Source organism: Falco punctatus (assembly GCF_963210335.1).
Source record: "Falco punctatus genome assembly, chromosome: 9".
In the NCBI taxonomy this organism is placed as follows: Eukaryota; Metazoa; Chordata; class Aves; order Falconiformes; family Falconidae; genus Falco; species Falco punctatus.
In genome coordinates, this window is record NC_137589.1 from 19,872,321 (window position 1) to 19,893,159 (window position 20,839).

Here is a 20,839-nt window from a genome sequence, read left to right on the forward strand (position 1 = left end):
ATATCTCCCCGCTGGCACAAGGGGGATGAACCCAAACTTTTGCATGGAGCACAGCAGCAAGCTGCTGGGCATTTTGGTAAATGCAATCTGGAGCTCCACATTCCTTCCCACGCACGTATAACGCCTGGCATGAAGCTGCAGTGTCGCCCCACGGGCACCCAGACCCAGGGTTTAACGCCAGCCCTGGGGAAAAGTCACCAGTGCCTTCGGTGCCCACTGGGACAGATGCAGGGAAGGTCCCTGAAGGGGCAAAACACTGACCAGCCTGTGGACCTCCCAGTCAAGATGTTGCAGTCCCCTGGAGCCACGTGCCAGCACAATGTGTAACGCATCTGTACATGTTTCAGAAAGCCTCATTTTGGAAGCCTTTGGCAAACTGCCATTCAAGCACTTGGGGAGGCTGCATTTCCAGCAAGATTGCTGGGATTTATACAGAATCTCATCACAAGTTGTTGCATACCTTATGCCCAGCCACTCTCCAGCAAAGAAGCACCCAACACCTACATGGGCCAGCAGCTTTTCCAACATATCCACGCTTTCACACTGTGCTAATGGGCATGCCAAGAAAGCCTAAGGTAAAAGCCTGATGATATCCTGAGATTGGATGTGCAATGTCATCGTCACTCTTTTGCCAGGTAACAAAACAAGCCCTGCTTCTCTGCAGACACAGGCAGATCAGAAGAAAACCAAAGCCATAACTGAGCACAAACCGAGGAAAATAAAGAGTAATGCCAGCTAAAAACTAGGCACCCACTGACTGCTGCCCTCAAGGGGGTCCCTGTCCCCTCCCAAGGAGGGGGCAGGCAGGACCAGCCCCTACCTTGCCTGGAGAGCACTCGGTCCCATCCAAGGGTGGCCCCTTCTTGGTCTTGCAGAAGTAGGGGTTGTCAGGGTGGCTGCACCACAGCTGCTTGCAGGGGTCGAAGGTACGGAACTGGGGAGCACAGAGGAGCTGGGCTGGGACAGTAGCAGCAAGTCCCAGCAGGCCCACAGCACCCCTCCTTGCCCACGCGGCGCCTGGCTGGGGGTCCCGGAGCGAGGGGCAATGTGGCCATGCAACCCATACTCACCGCCGTGCACGTTTTGTAGCCCACACCAAAGTCAAAGCGGCACTGCTCGTCCATGGAGTAGTTAATGCCTGGCAGCTCAGGTAAAGTGGGCCACTGGTGCTCAAAGGGGTCATCCAGGAGGCAGTCGTAGGAGCTGCAGAGGCGCAGGGCAGAGGCAAAGCAAGGTCAGACATGGAGGATTTCCTTCCTTCACCCCTTCCCTCACCTACAGCCCTCTCTCCAAATTCAGATACTGAGAAATCTGAATTATCTTGGCACTGATGCTAACTACCCATTGCTGGAAAACATGTTGCTAGCAAAGACCCCCAAAGACAAGCATCCCTCCGCTGTCTGCAGCTCCCCAGGAGACAGAGCACCTTGGTACTAGTGAGTACCACTACTGCCACCTGCTTTCCCACCACTCTTCTTGGCCCCAACACACAGAAAGCTCCTGGCCTGTCTCTACACCTTTTTAGTATGCAGCACAAAACATTTTATAGCCTAAAGGGGAAACCACACAGGCAAAGCAAATGGCAAAAATATTTGACACGTGGGCTCTGCTAGCACAGAGCTTCTGCAAACTGTTGCTCTGTTGACATCTTCAGCTTTTATCAAGCTCCTATTTGCCTTCAACCTCTGCAGCCCAAAACCAATTCAGACTTGTGCAAGGAACCAAAGCTGTTAGTAGAAGAAAAAGGGAAAATAATCTCCCAACGACTTATTTTTGCTATTCTGGCCAAAACAAGCAATCCCAACGGGGACCCATCTGCTGCTTGCTTCATGCAGGAATTGCTGGGTACAAAATGCAGGCAGTCACGCTGTCCAAAGGGAGAACATTCCCTCCTGCTTAAAACTGACTTACTGAATGTAGCGGTTGAGCTCCTGCTTGCTGCAGCGGGACCAGTGGTAGCGGTGGAAGGCAGCCTGGACCAGTGGCGCCATGATGCTCCCCATGCTGGTCTCATCAGCACAGCGGTTGCCCTGGCCGTCATGCTCCATGCCTAACCTGATGGGAAAAGCCAGTGTGAGATCAGGTTCCTGGGCAATTTACACCAGCTTGTTGTGTGCCACAATGGTACGCACACTGGCACCAGCAGAAAGTCCCTTCTGCAAAGAAAGGGGCACCACCATACTTGTCCCCCCACCAAAGGGGACAGGCAGCTCTGCCCCCGTGACTTACACATGGCCAGTCTCGTGGGCAATGACAAATGCTGAGGAGAAGCCATCTTCATGGTTGAGGGTGCAGCTGCGGAGTGGGTGGCACATCCCCGTCACTGGTGCATAGCCTGGGGCAAGGGAGAAGGGAAGAAGAGAGGAAGAGAGGAGAGAGAAAACCTTTGCGGGGGAGGGGGCGGATGAAAAATTTTAAAAAAAACCAAAACACATCCGCAGCCTGGCTTCACTGCAACATGAGAAGAAACAAAGAGGAAGGCACTGTAGAGACAGAGCTGCTCAGGTCACTTGCTCACCAGAACGACCGTCAGGGCTGCCAATGCCAAAAGCAGGCTGAGGTTGTGCTGAGGCTCACCAGCAGCTCTCTGCCCCCATGCCAAAACACCCGGGCCAGCGAGAGGGCAGCAAAGGGACCCATGGGTGCTTTATCGGTGTCGGTGACCACAGCCTCCCAGCCAAGAAACGGCATCCCCCCCATTCTTCTTTATTGAAAAAAATAAAGAAGAAAGGAAGAGAAAGAACAAAAGGTGTGAGGTGTCCCCCAGAGCCCCACCAAAAATACAGCCTTGCTTACTGCAGGCTACAGGGGACCCCTGAGATGCACCCACACATGCACCCACACCAACCCCAGGCATGGGGGCACCCCTCTGCCAGACAGAGACAGGGAGGACCATGCACCTCCCCAGCCCCCAGCCCTCGATCAAGTGCAGTGCAGTGGCGCAGCTGTAGGCAGGGAAGCTTTCCCCCCACCCATTCAGCAATGCATCATCTCTATTTTCGTTTATTTTCCTTTTTGCTTATGTTATTTTTGCCCAATTCAATTAATTCCTTGGCTTCTTCTAGAATTTACTGTCCAATTTTTTTAATTTTTTTTTTTTTTTAAAGACTGACCCTTTTTGGCATCAAGGGGAAAGAAGTTAGTGAGGGAAGGACTTACAGGTCTTGGAGGCAAAAGCAGGGCAGGACCATGCTGGATAACTCTGCCCTGGGGATAGGGATGCTGGAAGAGGAAAGCTCAGTGAGCCAAGAGGGAGGCTGAGCTGCAGCAGGAGAGGGGTGCTTATGAGCTGAAGGTGGATGCACACCCCTGCACCTGCCCTCCTGCATAGACCCTGGCCAAAACACAGGATCCATGGAGTCCACATGCCACCACCCTTGTGGGCCACTTGCTCCACACCAAGTCAGCAACTCATGACTAATTGTCCTGGAAGAGGGTGGAGAGGAAAGGAGTGACTGCACTCAACTTAATTCCCAAGCTGAATAAGAAGGTGGGTCCCGGCACTGTGCAGCTGGTCAAGGACAATAGATTACAGTAAAAAATAAAAGGTTTCCTACAGCTCTGCCCTGAAGTCAACAGTCACTGACTTCATGGGTGCACTGGGTGAACTGGAAGCTGCACAGGACAAGGGATGGGTCGCTGCTGCACTGCTGGGCACTCAGAAGTTACCATCACTACAGGTATAAGGCAAAACCAAGGAGGTTTGGGGCGAGCGTTTCCCTCAATATTTCTATTTATCAGCTAGGTGGAGATTTTCCAGGGTGTCCATCTGCACTGGAACTTCTAAAGGAAACTTTTCTCATCATAATAATTTAATTTTTCAAAACAAGCCCAGAAAAGAATCTTTGAAGGGCTCACTTACACGGTACTTTGTGAGAAGCGATGGATGCATTTTTGCTTATACTCCAAATGAAGAGGTCAGGTGAACCCAAGTTGCCAAGCAAAAAGCTGAACATTAAATAAATATGCAATTCTCATTACATGCAGAGCAAGTTCATTTCTGCCTGCAGAACACCACATAACCTCAGGGAAGCCCCCACAACAGCAAGGATCCTCTCAAGGCAGCCTGCTTCAATAAATACACTCGGGGTTTTAATTCAATGGGGGAAAGTGTTTTTCATCTTCCTCACATTCAAGTGGGCAACCAGACTTACTCCAATGAACAAACAAACTAAAACACTGTAAGAAAGACAGCGGAGAAATGACGGGTTCAGTGGATGCTGCAGTCAAAAGGAAAGCAAAAGGTAACAGGCCAAACGAAGAGCTTGAGAGAGACAATCAGATCATTTGGTTTAACCATAAAGCAATGAGTCGGATCCTGGATAAATCATTTGAAAAGGTTTTTTTCCCCCAGGAAACTTTCCATAAGAAAGAGTAAAAATGTGGAAAGTTTTCTGTACAAGGCAAGAGCAAATATATTTTGTCTAGGATAAAAATGGGACAAATTCCCAACCAAAAAGGCTCTGGATGCCTGGACTGGAGATAGGACAAAAGAATATGAAAAGGTGGATGCTTGGGAAGGCAGACACTGGTCTCTCATAATTAAAACCTCAGTGAGAACTGGAAGAAGCATAAAGGGTTCTCCACAGGAGAATGATGGTCAGAAGGAACTACCTGGGAAATACTTAATTGATAAAGACTAGATTAGCCTGCAAACACTTACCAGACACACACATATAGGAGAAACGGCATGTCCTCACCATACCGGCAAGACACCAGCCAATCTCTTGCTTCCTCCAAATGCATTTTATTCTTCTTTATGGACACTTCCTACCTGCTTTCAGTCTCCCTGACCTTCTACATGGACCACGAGCCTGCTCAAAGGCCAACCACAGGTCACCACAGGGTAAAAAATTAAAACTTAAGCAAAAGCATCCTTCAGCCTGGGCCAGAAAACCCTTGGTGCCCACCCACTGCAGAGGGACATGGCACTCTGGTTTAGACAGAGCTGCAGCAGCAGCAGTCAATAATTTATAACACATCTGTCCACTACCAAGAGGCATTTCTCTTTGAAGGGCCGGAGTTTACCTGCAATCCGCATGCAAGGTCAGCACAGCTCAGCTGCCCCTCCTGGCCCTTCCCCTCCATGGCTTCCAGCCTCCCTTGATTCCCAAAGCAACGATTGCATCAGCTTTCCAAAATTTCTCTGTGTTGACCATGACTGCTCCCATTCCCATCAAGAGGCCACAAGCAGAGCTGTTGCCAGCACCAAGAAGTTTTTGTAAACCCCCTTAGGGCTTGGCTTGGACCTGCCACAAAGAAGAGCTACGCCACAAGACTGCAACGCTCCGCAAAGACTTGCATCCAGTGCCATGCCAGACCATTCGCTGGTCTGGTTTACTGGCTAAGGGGAGGTGACAGGACACAGGGAGGCACAAGCCATGTCTTGTGAGGATGTGGTGATGGAGCATCATTGGCTTGCCAGCATGGAGATAGCCTGGGCTAAGAGGATCGCATGGGTTAATGAGTTGAACCAGCCCCATCGCCATTGCTAATTGGGCCCACAACTATAAGGGGTGATGAGGCATCAAACTAAGCACGGGCTTGACATTTAAGCTCCATTTCCAGGTCCCTGTGACTTGGAGGACTTCCATCTTCAAAGAGTTCCTTTCTCCTGGCTTGTTGATTTAGGCCAGGGGTCCTCAAACTTTTTAACCAGGGGGCCATCTGCGGCTGCTTGGTTTCCCCCCCAACCCCTGGCAGGGGGGTCTGTAAGTACCGGGGGCCGGATTGAGGACCCTGGGGGGCTGTATCCAGCCTGCGGGCCGTAGTTTGAGGACCCCTGATTTAGGCTGTAGGGTCTTTGGAGCAGGACCAGCTCTGCTTTCAGCTCAGTTTCAGGGCACGTATGAGCTTGGCAGGTGCTCCCCAACTGGTACATACACCCTACAGCAGTGGCTAAAGAAGCCAGCAGGTATTTGCCATCACCTCAGCAAGTCGCTTAGATACCCTCAGTGAACATACGCCATGAGCAAGAATTAGAGGTGCCATGGTCTGGCCCTTCATTGCACATAGCTCCAAGCTAGAAAGGGATGACAGGGATCTAAAAGGACTTTGTTTTGAGGAAAAGAGGCAAGAGTAAGCAAGTGTTACTATTCCAGCAGCCCAGTGAGAGGGCAGTTCCCAGTGGGTGAGGAGCAGCTGCACCGTGTGCCATGCAACACAGCCAGGCAAGGACACAGCATCCACGGGAACTTGTGCAGAAAGCAAACATCCATCCCAAAGATGTGTGAAAAACAGGGAGCCAGACCTGCAAGGAAAAGGGGAAGGAGCTGGAACGAGCACCTGTAGAGCAGGGCTACTCTATCAATCTCAACTCCCTCCCACCAAGGGGGAGTCCAGTGAGTTTCCCCCTTCTGCTGACATGCCAAAAAAGGTCTTCTCACCAACGCCTTTGGACACAGTCACTTTGCCAGGAAGGGTCTAGAAAAACGAAACAAAACCTAGTATGTCACCCACGCTGCTACACAGCTCCGGACAAGGAGCCCAAGGCAGGTCCACAGCTTGGTGGGGAGGCTGTTTGCACAACCCAAACTCTGCTCTTTGATGTCCAACAGCATGTTCATTCAAGAGGGCTTCCAGATGGATATCTCCTGTGGTTCATGCCCTGCTACAAGGAGATCCTATTCAGGAAGGCAATCAAAGTGAAGACAGGACTCTTCCATCTCTGTTTCCTCCCATGCACACCAGAAAGACTCATGCTACAAGTCACTGTGATGCTGCCAGCATGTTCATGGCATCAAATGGAGCCTCCTGATGGGAAATTCAGACTTTGCTAACAGTGTGGGAAGGAGGAGATCGCAATTTGGAGACAGCAGGCTCAGGAGAACTGGGAGAAGACACCTCTCATGATGACACCAAAGCATCTGCTTTTCTAATGGAGCCATAAAACACCAACAGCTTTTCCTGCAAATTTGTTACATTTTTTGCCAAGGTCTCTAACTTCTCAAGACCGTATCAGTACAGCCTCTGCACCAAGAGAGTGAGAGAACTGCTGCCATCACCCCTGCAGACTGCAGTGAGACCTCCTCTTTGGCCCAGGGTTTACGAAATGCTCCCATGTCCAAGGCCTAAGAGGGTCAAGAAACCAACCGGTGTAAAACCAGGTTTTAAAGGTCCTCCAGAAGACAGAAATGATTGACTGGCCCCATGAAGCTCCATGTGGTATTCCATCTTTTATACGTTATTTTAAAACTTTTTAAGGCACTATGGGACAAGGGGAGGATTGCTGCATGAAACCCAAGTATGGGCAGAATGAATAAAGATTATTTTCTTTTTTTAATCCGTTCAGGTTGATGCTCTGCCTTAATTCTGTCGTTCTTCTACTTCGTATTAAAAAAATACTGATTTTAATAACCTTTTTCTGGACCCTGCTGGCCAAGAAGCAGACTGTGTTTGCAAGAAATCCTCTCCCCTCTCTGGCTTTCCCCCAGCAAACTGCACATACCTGATCGAGATAAATACAGTACCTTGCATACCTGCGGGACCAAAATCTTGCCTGGTGAGGAATACAGCATGGTCATGGTACTCAGCGTGCTCCGGGTCGGAGCGCTGCTGCGAGTGAGCCCAGCGGCAGACCTGCTCCAAGCTCCGAGACGGGTTCCCTCGCTCTATCAGGCTGACTGACTGGGTAAAGAATTAAATAAATACATAAACAAAAAGATGGGTAAGTCAGTGGAGGAGAAGGAACCTGCCAAGAGTTCTGGAGTTGGAAAGACTCCTAAGCAGTGCTACTCCATCATTAAAAGCAACAACATCCCACTTTGCATCTGCAAAGCATCTTGCACCTTTTTTTATTTAAAACCAGCACAGAAATCATTCCCACAAATGGATACGGTCTGGGACATAAGGGTATATGACCCTCTTTGGTCACACAAGTGCTCGGGGCAGCAGTATATAAAAGACAAGAGCAGCTGGGAAGCGAAGAGGATTCAGATTCCCAGCTCCTGCGTGGGCTCCTCATCGAAACGTTGCAAGATGCTGATGCTCAGTGATGAGCAGAGCAGCACTACCCTGCAAAACTTGACCCACAGAGGCTGAGACCCTAGCAGAAAATAGGTGGAGGTGTCCAGGACTGTTTCATAGCAGTCATCTGGCCCTTCATCTTTTTTTTGTTGTTGTTGTTCAAGATTAGCATTTTGCAAACTTACGCTCTATAAATTATGCTCTAAAATAAATTATGCTCTCAGACAGGTACCTGCTGAGCCACAGTGGTGGGAAGAAAGGTAAAACATACTGCCCTTCCCCTGGCCCTTACGTGGAAGCCACGGAAGTTTTATTCTACAAAGTGCAAGGTGGGAGACAAGAAACCGCAGGAGTTACTCGGGAAGCATCAGACCTAAACAGCGGTAAGCTGAGATCTCACTTGCATTCAAACATCTCATTACTTCCCACATCATCCCCCAAACCCAAGCAGCAATGTAGCCGGACAAAGCAGCTGCCTCCAGTGCAGGCTTTTGGGAGGATATAGCATCCTAAAGAGAGCCCCCCTGTTACTGGCCGTAACACCGCAGCTCTGAATCCCTTCTCCTCCACGTATCATCCTCCAGCCCAGAGCACAAACGCTGCTGGGAGGAAGCCAGACACATTACTGGCTTTCTCGGGTGGAGATGATGTTCCTGGTCTCCTAGAAGCCTTCAAAACTGAGCCAGCCTTTGTCCTTGTCCCTGCTCCTAAGAACCATCCCTGGGTCTCTAAGGTGCATTTGGTTTCTGCCAGCCAAGCAGTTTTCTGTAACAAACAAGTTTTCCAAGACCTAATGGGTCTTATTTGTGGACCACACACAGAGACATCACTGTGTTGAGTCATTGATACTTCATGTAGGTTAGGGGCTTGCCACAAAAAGTATAGCTAATCACACTGTTTTAAAGAAAATCTTCCAGCTGCCATGCTCAAACAAGCCTTCAAAAACAAATGCAACCTGGGAAACCACATGAAACCTTCTCATGCTTTTCCTGTCCATGCCCAAGGCACCTGAGAGCTGCAGGACATCCAGTGAAGCCTCCCGGGGCTGCCAAGGCTGGGACACAGGAGATCCTGGCCTTGGCTTCTCACTGATATCCAGCTCCTACCAACTTGGGAAGTCACCTTTGTGCCGTCATCTACTGCCACCCTAGAGCTCCTAAGGAAGCCTCTTGTGGTTTTTCCCACATCCCAGAGCAAGCAGATGAAGGCGGATAACAGCCACCCGACAGCCCCCCAGGGATCTCTCTCTGCCCTGGGGTTGCACGGCCATGGGGCTCTCCAGACCTTCAGGCTCCAGAAACCAGCCAGATGAGGGTTCAGATGCATCACTGCCCAGCACAGTTGTCACTTGGGCTTTGACAGCTGACCTGAACAGCCTCATTTTTCCAAGCCAGGGCTTACCTAACTGTTAAATATTATGGTGATAACACACTAAGCCACAGTGTTGCTGCACACTTGCCGGCTTTTGAAGAAGCAGAAGCTGCCTGCTGTGCCTATAATACCGCATTTCAGCAACCCTCCTGCCCTCGTGAGGCAGGGCTTGAACAAGGAAAGCGGCCAAAAAGCAGGGGCCAGCCTGAATAGCATCTCTTCCTCACCACGTCCAAACGCTGTATTTACCTGGCGGTATCCCACCATGATCATCCTGACCAGCACGATGTTGATGTGGACACCCAGGGACTCGTCATGATAAATTTCATCTACCTGTAGAAAGGAGGGACATAAAACCAGAGAAGTTAAGATCATCCCAGCTCTCAAGCTCCTCCTGTCCTCCAGGCTCCCACATTCAGCATCCTACCCGACTTTCCAAGACTACACAAGACCAGGTGCAAAGACCTCATCTCCCTTCTCAAACCCCCAGCTTTTTATTTGTTATTTTGCCCCTGTGTAAAAACCATAGAGTCAAAAAGCCAAGCTGGAATAAGCCAAATTTCCCCAGGATGGGTGGCTGGGATGGTCAATGGCATCACCCATCCCATCAAGAGAAGAGAGGAGGGCTGATTTTCCCACGGGGACTGCCTCCACTGCTGACCATCTCACAATGAGCCACTGCTCCCTTCGGAGCATGAATTCTTCAGATGGAAGGAAATGCTTCAGACTCCAGCATCCTTGTGTTTGGTGGAAAGAAAAAACGGCTTTTTGGAGAGAGATGAGCGATTTTATCAAAGCAACGGCATTACTCAGTTATACCGGTGAGTCAAATTTGACCTACCACTTCAGAAACCCCAGGAGAAGACAATACAACAAAAAGAACAGGGAGGGCTTGTGAGTCAATCAACATCAGCTATTAACAATGATTTTGCAAAGGAAATAATAAGCTATAACCATTTCCTTCTGCGTTTCTAGGATGAATAAACAAATTCTAGTCCTAAGTGCTACCAAGAGAAGAAGACATCCAGATGAGAAAGGTCCCTCCGAGCTGTGCATGGTGACAGGCAGCCACTGAGAGTAGCACTGAGCGGGCAGCCATAAACCCATGCAAGCGCAGGAGATCCTACACCAGCCTTCACCCACCTGCAAAGCACATGTGAAAATACAGCCCAGGAAAAAAAAAATCTGATTTTTAGAGAATGGGACTTTCTTATCCTCCAAAAGCCTCCGAAATGAACACTGACACAAATGGGGGTTCACTGCAGGAGTTGAGGAAGTCAAATTAAAACCATCTTTAATATTTACTAGGATGAATGTTTAAATTAAAACACACTTTTTCAACTTTGTCCAAGAGAAAATAATTTGCCTCAGCTCTACCACAGCCTTCCAGACTAGATGAATATTGTAAAGCCAGATTTATGGAGCTTTTCTATTTTTTTCCCCATTCCTTTTTTTTTAAGCTTACATTTGAACTCAGGGGTTGAGTGACAACTACCCCTTTACTGCTGCCCAAATCCAAGCCAGGCATTTCCCAGACTGCATGAGTGCTTAACAAGACCCCTGATTTATAGCCTGTGTATCTGTTTGAAATGCCCACTTGGGCCATTTTTAAACCCAAAGACCCAGAGTTAACGTTGCCCCATGACAACTAATACTCCCATGGAGTGGCTTCAAGCTTTACAGAGGGGTAATACAGGTCCTGAGCCTGCCACGTCTCGAATGCAGAAGAATTAAAAAAAAATAATCAATAAATAAATCACCAGCCCATCCTCATTAGTGCATTCCTTTGGATGCACAGTGTAAGCCCCACGGGGTCATTTCTTCATCAGCATGGAAAGATAATGCTGCACTGCGCATCCTCAGCTCACCCTTGCTCATCGTGGTTGGGATGCTCCTTCACCCTGCACCAGCACCTTTTAAAGGCATTTTGTAAGGATAATCAGAATACTATTAATTTCTTCCAATGCTAACTCTGGGGGTTTTTTTGGTGTGTGCACAGATGGGAGGAAGGTTGTGCAGCATTGCAGCTGGGCTCCTGCTTGAAAACATTACTCAGACCTACAGTCACACCAAAGCACGAAGCATCCATCCCAGCAAGGAGCTGCAACACCCCAGTGGAAGGGTCATGCTCAGCCTCGCGGTTTGGAATGTAGGAGGCTTTGGCACCCTGGAGAAAATGTTAGCAAACCTGAGAAGTCCCACATCAGGAGTCTGACCCTTTGCAAAAATATTCCAGCCTTAATGCCTGTTGTATGAGAGGCAATGTAAAAGGGTGAGAAATGAGGGAAGAGAGGGAGAAATGAAAGATATGCTATGGCCCTAAAGAGCTGGACCTAGGGGACAGTTCAGGGAACGAGGGGGAAAACATGGCCATTTCCTTCACTTTCCCAAATCTTTATGCATTTTCCTTCATCACCAGCACTTGTCAGGAGCTGGAGCATCATTAAGCCTCCTCTTCAGTCAGCACCTCAGCATCATCCACTGGCACTCTGTTCCTGAGGACCCTTCAATCCACTGTGACGAACCACGTTCCTGCCTTAGGAACCTCTCCACCAGCTGCAGCTCCTGGCCAAGCCCCGGCCTGACCCTGCTGTGACCCAGAGCTCCCAAGGGAGCAGCGCAGACCTCTCCCTGCCCAGCTGCACAGGCTATTCTGGCAGGATGCTCAGCAGACCTCACAGGCAGTGGGAAAGGATGCTGCATAAAAACCTGCCACATGGCAGCCCCAGCCAGCAAGAGAAGGGTCGCATCCAGGGGGAGGAAGGAGCACAAGCAGAGGAGCTGGCGGGATGAGAACTCTGCTCTGTGCTGCCTGACGTACCATGCAGCAATGGTTCCTCTCAGCAATGTCTCTTCCTCCCAGCAGTGCCTGCAAACAGTCCCCAGGCCTGAGAAGAGCTCCCTGCCCTAAATCATGCACCCCCAGGCAACGTTAGCTACCCTGGGAGAAAAAAAAAAAAATTGGGAACAGCAGTATTTTTCACAGGCATTGACAAATAAACTCATCAACACCCTCCCAGCACTGCGCATCCTTCCTCAGCCTTGCTAGAGGAGTGGCTATGGACAGCAGAACCACGAGCAGCTTAGGAACAGCTCATTAAGGGACTAAGACACAAGAAGCTGTATTATTCCAAGATGGGATTTAATCCCCTAAATCTTCCTTTTAAAGCAGTGCTAAATCCCACCTTTCTCCAGGTAGCAGGGACTAGGTACCCCTCCAGCCCCTGAACCAAAGGGTTAACCCTAAACCCCAGCCCCTGTCTTGTCTAGGGGAGGGCGGCGTTTAGGCAGGGATCTGTACCTAACAGATACCAGCTCAGCAGCGACCTTTACAGTTAATTCAGAAAGCAGATGTGGAACCAGACTGCCCAAGGCTATGGACTTCCCTTAATAGCCAGATATAAATAATTGATGGAGGTAAAAAAATAAAAAATCAAAAGCACTTGCTGCTGTGACTGCTCTGACCCCGCAGTTTCCAAGTTTCTGGAGGGCAGCATCAGCAGGGCCAGCATCCCCCACAGCACCTCAGTGTCTGTGGAAGAAGTGTCGATGGAGCTGGGGGTGGGGGGCACAAGCATCACCTCCCCACTCCCCACCAACCCACCCTGGGCTGGTTCAAGCCAGCAGAGGGGATGGAAATTGGCCCAGAGAGCAGTTTGTAGGCTTGGCACAGCTCCCCCTGCCCTCTGCGGATGCCATTAAGTGTGTCTGCAGAGAAAATCCCCCCCAAAAATACCTGTTCTGCAATGGGCTCCAGTGAAGGGACCCACCTCCCTGAAGACAGATGGGATAAAGATCTTCTTAGCCCTCTCAACCATGTGGTTAGATGCCCAGCCTGTTTAACACTGACACCTGGCAAGAAGTGCTCTCCTATTTCATTTAAGAGAGAACTTTTTCCCCCACCTATAACAGACCAGCCCTTAAGGCTAGCTGCACATTAAGTGCAAATATGCAAGAACACGCAGCCCACGGGACCCCCCGCAGGCAACTCCAAAGCCCCCAGCCCTGCAACGCCAAGGGGACAACGCTAACACTTTACAAAGACTGAAAGGAGCATTTAAAACCCTGTGCATCCTCTCCAAAATGCTCAATCAATTTGGCAAGTGCATGGGACCCCCCTCCCAGACCCTCGCTGGTGCTGGGAGCAAGGAAGGCTGCCTACCTAAATCCCTGCAAGCCTCTGGCCAGCCCCGAGTCTGCAGCCCCAGACACAAGATCTCGACAGCAAACCGCACTGGCAACATCTAGACCTCGCCGTTCTTCAGGGAAGGAAAACAAAGAGAGAGACACGAGAAGAATTTGCCAAACCAGCAGAATAGCTGACATTTCAAAACCCCAGATCGCTTACTCAGAACAGCCAAGTCATCTTTAAGCTCCTTTCTTTTATTCCCTCGCTCAGTTTTCATGCCAGTTGATTCACCCTGAGCCTGTTTTCTGGGGACAAGTGGCTAGAAGCAGAGGCAAAAGTCCCCCTGACAACTTTATTTGGCCCGCTACACGCACTTGCGTCCCCTGCAGGGAAGCACACCACTGCGAACACCTCTGCAAGGGCTGACCCGCACTATCTACGTTTTCAATGCAACGGAATGGAGGAAAGGGGAGGTTTGCTCTGCAGAGCAAAGCTCTAGATCTTATCATAATTCTCTACGCAACAGGCCATGTTGTCCCAAAAACATAGCAACAAACACATGAGCCTATGCAGGGGGTGGGAAAAAGTGTGTGCAGGCGTAACAGAGACATCAGAGATATTTTTTTATTATCAGTTAGCATGGAGATGGATCATGAACCAACAAAAAAACCCCAGGCAATCATAGACCAGAAGGGCTCTAATGTGCACATTATTTTAGACTGGTCTCCCTCCAGAAATGGCACCAAGCTCAGCAAATCTGTGTCTCAAGCAGTCCATGCTCCAGGTTGGCTTTTCAGATAATCCCAGGTTAAAATTAAAGCCAGACGTTTGATTTTTTTTCCCCCTCATGCTCTCCTCTGTAGGGTCTCAGCAGCACTCTTTGTCACTCAGCCCTTGGGAACAATAATTTATTTGGCTGATGTGCCGGAGGGGAGCTGGGCAAGTCCCAGCCTGGAGAGGGCTCTGACTCATGGGGTTTCCTAGTAACCCGAAACAATGGGAAAACACCAAGTACCCTGGCACCCTTAACCAAATCATGGGCAATATCCTACAAAAAAAACAGCAAACCAGTTGATACCAGGGCCAGGCTTAATATAGCCCATAGCTTGGTTTGCCTCCTCTGAGCAGGGCCAGCCCCAGCCTCAAGAGCATCAGGGGCGAGCGCTGGGAAGTCCAGAGGAGAAAACCAAGGAGCCCAACTGAATGTCAAGAGGCTGAAGAGCAAAGCAGGACACAAAACATTTCCTCTCCTCTTCCCTTATGGGGTGCTGGATCCCCTTCCTGGTTCCCAGCCCTTCAGCCCTCACACACAGCAGTCACTATGGCTGGGGCATGCTAATTTTGCTTCAGTAGCATCACAACCCCTGCCACAGGCAGCCAGCAAGGCCGGGGAATGGCTGTTCAACATCTTTGTTGGCAACACGGACAGTGGGACTGAGTGCATCCTCAGCAAGTTTGCTGACGACACCGAGCTGCGTGGTGTGGTTGACACCTTGGAGGGAAGGAATCCATCTGGAGGGACCCTGACAGGCTTGAGAGGTCGGCCTGAGCAAACCTCATGAAGTTCAGCAAGGCCAAGTGCGAGGTCCTGCACCTGGGTGGGGGCAATCCCAAGCACAAACACAGGCTGGATCGAGAATGGACGGAGAGCAGCCCTGAGGAGAAGGACTTGGGGATGTTGGTTGACCAGAAGCTCAGCAAGACCCAGCAATGTGCCCTTTCAGCCCAGAAAGCCAACCACATCCTGGGCTGCATCAAAAGCAGCGTGGCCAGCAGGTCCAGGGAGGTGATTCTCCCCCTCTGCTCCGCTCTGGTGAGACCCCACCTGGGGTACCGAGTCCAGCTCCGGGCCCCCAGCGCAAGGAGGACACAGACCCATAGGAGCGAGTCCAGAGGAGGCTGTGAAGATGATCAGGGGGCTGGAGCACCTCTCCTGTGAGGACAGGCTGAGGGAGTTGGGGTTGTTCAGCCTGGGGAAGGGAAGGTGCCAGGGACACCTTACAGCGACCTTTCAGTATTTAAAGGGGGCTTATAAGAAAGATGGGGACAGACTTTTTAGTAGGGCCTGTAGCAACAGGACAAGGGGTAACGGTTTTAAACTGAAAGAGGGTAGAGTTAGATGAGTTAGTAGGAAGGAATTCTGTACTGTGAGGGTGGTGAGGCACTGGCACAGGTTGCCCAGAGAAGCTGTGCAACCTGGTCCAGCAGAAGGTGTCCCTGCCCATGGCAGGATGCTTGGACCTAGATGGTCTTTAAGGTCCCTTCCAACCCAAACTATTCTATGGTTCTATGATTCCCCCAGCCACCACATCACCAAATATTCATTCCAAGAGCCCAGCATCAGAGAGGGGGCCAGGTTTTGCTAGGGTGGACAGTGATGCTTGGCTCAGTTATGAGAGATGCTCAGATGCGCCTTCTCCAGCACACACAGCAAGCAACGGCAAAGGATACGTTTCCCACTCACTTCAACCTGACCTAAAATCCTCATGTAGCCTCTGAGCCAAGAAGGGAATGGCAGGCTGGAAATGCAGGCTGGGGGCTAGTAGGGAAGGCAGGGGAAGCTCTTAGGTGCACAAAAGGAGCAGTCATCCCCATGTCAGCTTCCTGGGATGGACAGAGTGCCGTTTAACGAAAAGTCTGGCATCCACATTTCTGGCAACAAAATAAGGGTTTGTTTTTTTTTTTTAAAAAAAACAAACTTCTCTGTGACAAATCATTTACCACTGAGCTCCAGCTGACACCAAGTTCCTAATAAAAGGGTTTGTGTCTCAGGGAGAGCCCTAGGACCCCACCTACAGCAACACCGTGTTAAGCCAAGCCCATGCACCACCAGGAAGGGGTACATGCCCTAACCCCTCTCAGCATCCAACAAGAACCCCAGAAAGGGCCAGGAAAGTTTATTATCAACTTCCACACTCATTGCCCCCTTTCCTTGGGTTATAGCTTGATAGAAAACCTCCTGGAGGCTTTCCCAGCTGGCTCCCATGTAGCATCTCCCCAGCATACTCCAGTCCAGCTCATTAAGTGCTTTCCTCATTAGAGGGCTGGCCAAGCCTCTCCTCCTTCTCCTTGCCTCCAGCTAATGGGATTAGTGTTCAGCTGTGTGGTCCCTGCACGCTCCTCCCCACCAACCCCCAGCACCCTCCTCTCTCTCTCCCTCTGCCATCCAGGCCAGCAAGCATTTTTTTTTCTGCTGAATCGGGTATTTTAAGGCAATCTGAGCCGGTAAGGAAACGAGGCGGCGCCAAGGGAAGAGGAGGCGGACAGAGGTCATGGCAAAGCTGGAAAGAAAACGCACTAAAAACCAGAAAGAAAGAAAGGGAAGGGGGTGGGGGAAGAATATATAGAAGGAAATAATACTCGGGGGAAGTATTTGTTGTATGCATTATCCTGGTTTTTTCCTTCTTTTCATTGATGCTGCTTTTTCCCCCCCTTTATTTAATTCATTATAGTCTCCAGTGCTACCTTTATTTGAATAGACAGCGGTCCTCCCTTCTCCCAGCACAGCACCCCGTGCATTCACTCCCTGAAAAGTCCTGCCCGCGGGGTATAAACCATGAAATGCGCCTGAAAACCAGCCTTTTGATTAGAGCTGACAATCCCCAGGCGCTCAAACCGTCCATCCCCCCAGATCGGAAAGGAAAAATGACATCATCTCCGACCCCCGTAACGTGGGAAGAGCCCGGGGTCAGAATAGGGAACCCTGCAGCTTCCCCCGTGCAGAAGGATTTAATAAGCAAAGGGTAGAAACTTTCAGAGAGGGAACTTAAGTGATGCTGAGAGCATCCAACCACAGGCATCAGAATAGAGCACCAGAGAAGAAAACGTTGCCATGAAGGCATTTGCTTTTTAAAACCAACATCTCCTCTATTTGGGACACATTATGCTTGGCCTCTAATCCCATAAACCTTTACCCCTTATGTTGACAATTTTCCCTTCGTTACTGGCAACATGGCTCTGAGCCTGCCTGTCAGGGCAGAAATAAAGCCCAAACAAACAAGCAAACAAAAAGCAAAAGCATCCTCATAGCCTGGTTATTTCCAAGTTGGTTGTGCTTCTCAAACACTTTCCATCACCACACAAACACTTAAAAATACTTAAAAATACTTAAAAATTAAGTACTTAAAAATAGAGGCGAGGATAAAGCATGGAAAACAAAGCAAAAAATGGGAGAGTGCACGAAAGATCTGCAGACCCTATCTGCAATCATTCAGGTGCCAACAGAGCAAACCTGCGAGATGACTAGACGAATAAATGTTGATCCTTCCACATCTCTCAGGACTTGGGGAGTATGTACATTTTTATCTTAAAAAGGAAAGATAAGCAGTGTAGGGAGTCAGCACAGGCTGCCCTGTGCCACCGGGTGGAAGCAGGGCTGCTGTAAAGCTGCTATAAACTCCTTTTCAAACACATCTGACTAATCCTCAAGGTGCCCAGGTTTTCCAAGGAATGTGAAAAAACTTCTGAAAACCTATAAAAATCTTCCCCATCAACAAATTTTATCCAAAAAATAAAACACCATAATTACAAAATAAATAAAAAATGTAATTTCAAACTAAATAATCAACAACCATTCTCTTTCCTCGCATTTGCTGAGGTTTTGGCGACAAGAAGGAGATGGTCTTGGCCAGGAGAAGAAGAAGATGCTCTTGGATTCAGGTGACAGACGGTGATGGCAACCAACATGCTGGGCCCTGCTGTTGGCCAGGGGAACATGGCAGAGATGAACATGAAAGGACTCTGCTTTCCATCATTCCAATTGCTACAGCAATTAAATGCCAGAGCCGTCTGTGTGCAGGAACAGCCCTTCCTGCAGCACTTTCCCCACTCCCAAACACATTTTTTTACCAGGATAACAGATCTGCAGCATGGGAAGAGCAGTAAAGTAAGGGAAGGGTGAGAGCCACAGCCCCCCGCAGCCAAGACTTACTATGTTCATGAGGGTGAGGACGTAGTTCTGGACGTGCTCCTTCCCGTGGAAGCGTACCACCGAGTCGTCCACTGCCAGCAAGACCTCGATGTTGTAGTCGTCCTTCCTGGCATGGCGCCTCTTGCGATCCGCGTCCCCCAGCCGCTCTGTCATCAGCTCCAGGGAGTTGGGGAGATCACCCACCCGCACACCGGGCACTGAGCAAGGCAGAAAAAGAAACAGCCATTAAGGTGACCTGGCACTGTGGTGACATTCCAAAAAAATACAAATCAAGCAGGAAAAATAAACTGGATCTTTAACTCCAGCCAGGTCGCTGATCCACCCTGCTCTGCAATGGGGAAACGGCTCTGAACTGGGAGCACCAGCACTAAAAGACACATCTATGTGACGATGGTCCTGCACTGTCCATTGGGTGGTGGTAGGACACCTGGGGATGCAGTAAGGTAGCCAGGAGGGCAGGTATGAAGCTGGGGGCTGCTTCTTGGGAGCAGATAGCTGCAGGCAGAGCATCCTCCATCCTTCATAGCACCCTCCACCCTTCATGCGTCCCTTACCCTGTACCCAACAGCACCTTTAAAACACTCAATTGCAATTCTATTAGCGATGCTACAAAAGCAACAAGCATACCGGGGAAGACTTTTAAACTTTTTTAAAAATCAGGGAGCTGCTTACAGTGCCACAAGAGGTAAATAAACACCAAGAAAGACTAACACCTCTGTGTAAATATAAATAGGTTTATAGAGTGCTGTTGCACAACATCGACCCCATGCTTGTAAACTCCTGGGTGAGCTCAGCTTTACGCAGGTGAGAGGGCAAGTGGGCAGGTGATTTATGCACACAGAGTGTAGCGCACAGCTAAGTGATGCTATATTAAAAAAAAAAGCCCCGTTTTCTCCTTCAAGGCAAAGAAGAAGAAAAAAAAAGAACAAAGCTTTAGAAAAGCAAAATTAATTATGAACGCTGGGAAAAGGAAGGGCTTCTATCAGCTGTTAAGAAGTCAAATCAACACCACATTTCACAGCAGATAGGTGATTAAAACAAGACTGCAGCACCTACATCTTCAAGCCGCAGTCAGCAGCCAAATCGGACCAAGTCCTCATGACGCCTTTTCTCCCGAGTCCCAACTCCACTTCAATGCCAAGGCTGATATGATCACCCATGGGCCTGATCACACCCATCTAGGAGATTATTGTTCTTCGAAGGGGAAGAATAACTCATATATAACTCATCCAATTTTAACAAATTTCGAAGAATTTCAAAGTTCCCAGCAAAAGCCCAGCATTTCCTTGCCTTTCTTCTCACTGATGACCCAACCAGTGGTTAAAGCCAGCCTAAAGCAATGGGGTGAGATGTACAAGACAGAGGGCAAGTGGAAGAAGATACCCTCCCCCCACAAGAAACAGTTGGGAGGGAACAATTGCTGGGAAAGACTAGATTCCAGCAGCCTCTACCTTCAGGGTGGAGGTCCTGGCGGGGCTCAGCACCATCCTGCCGGATAGCTGACCGGCGGTACACCACGTGGGCCCTCCCATGCTCCTCTGTCTCCTGCTGCCCCCTCTCCAGGGGCTCGATGAAGAACTCGTTGCTGTCTGTCCGAATGAGGCCAGCCTGGATTCCAGAAAGAAACAAAGAAAAGGGGAAAAAAAAGGTGTGCTTTTATATATGCATATGTGTACATGCACACTCAATATATGCATTAAAGATTGATGCAGAGCATGCATGAATGCGAAGAGTAAAGCATCCCAAATAAACCGGGTGTCTTGTTACTACTCCATGACACTGGGATGGATTTATTACTGTGTTCATGTATGATGATCCTTAATTTCTCCTGTAGATGGGGAAAAAACAAAAGGAAAGGCGGGGGGAGGGGGGAGGAAAGGGGGGGGGGGGGGGGCAAACCAAGCAACCAAAGAAAACCTGGTGACGGATCAAGTTATGCCTCTATATGGCTAGGAAACTCTATTCCTTCTCATCAGCGACAAGTTTTTCTGCCTAACCCTGCACATCAGGGGATACAGGCTGCATGCACAGGCTTCCACGCCACCTCGCCTCCCTGCACCCTCCAAATCCCCAGGGCCACGGTGCCAGGGAGGAATCTTGCCATTTCACTCACGCTACAATCTGCAATCACAGCGAGAAGGAAGCGTAAAGAAACCATCATCTCTGCCTCACGAAGTGCTTGAGTATTAACACAGGAGAATCCCTTCAGAGAAACTGGAAAGCATTAGGACTGCATGTCCCAAACATGGGGAAGATGAATGGAAGGGCAAACATCACTGGAAATGTCCCAGCTACTGACCTGCTCCTAATTAACACCAAGCTCCAACCAAATTCCCCTTACATCAGCCCAAGCACTCACACGCTGCAGTGCCAGCCGGCTCGGACTTCTGGCAAGCAAAAGGATCGCCAGGATTTGGCTTCCATCCCACAGGTAGCCCCCTCCC

The 20,839-nt window shown here is 49.6% G+C and overlaps 1 protein-coding gene across 4 annotated transcripts in view; it reads right to left on the reverse strand.

Moving 5' to 3' along the window:
* ADAMTS14 (ADAM metallopeptidase with thrombospondin type 1 motif 14) overlaps window positions 1–20,839 on the reverse strand; it is a 40,957-nt gene that overhangs the window by 11,095 nt on the left and 9,023 nt on the right. For 2 of the 4 annotated variants that reach the window (XM_080401569.1, XM_080401570.1), the window contains exons 3-10: window positions 19,847–20,003; window positions 18,396–18,592; window positions 9,586–9,669; window positions 7,479–7,626; window positions 2,230–2,335; window positions 1,912–2,055; window positions 1,071–1,203; window positions 821–934 (exon numbers count right to left, since the gene is read on the reverse strand). In XM_080401569.1, the coding sequence (XP_080257695.1) occupies window positions 821–934; window positions 1,071–1,203; window positions 1,912–2,055; window positions 2,230–2,335; window positions 7,479–7,626; window positions 9,586–9,669; window positions 18,396–18,592; window positions 19,847–20,003 (1,083 nt within the window). Of the gene's footprint in view, window positions 1–820; window positions 935–1,070; window positions 1,204–1,911; window positions 2,056–2,229; window positions 2,336–7,469; window positions 7,627–9,585; window positions 9,670–18,395; window positions 18,593–19,846; window positions 20,004–20,839 lie in introns of all 4 variants that reach the window. The other 2 variants (XM_080401567.1, XM_080401568.1) reach the window with 1 other exon arrangement.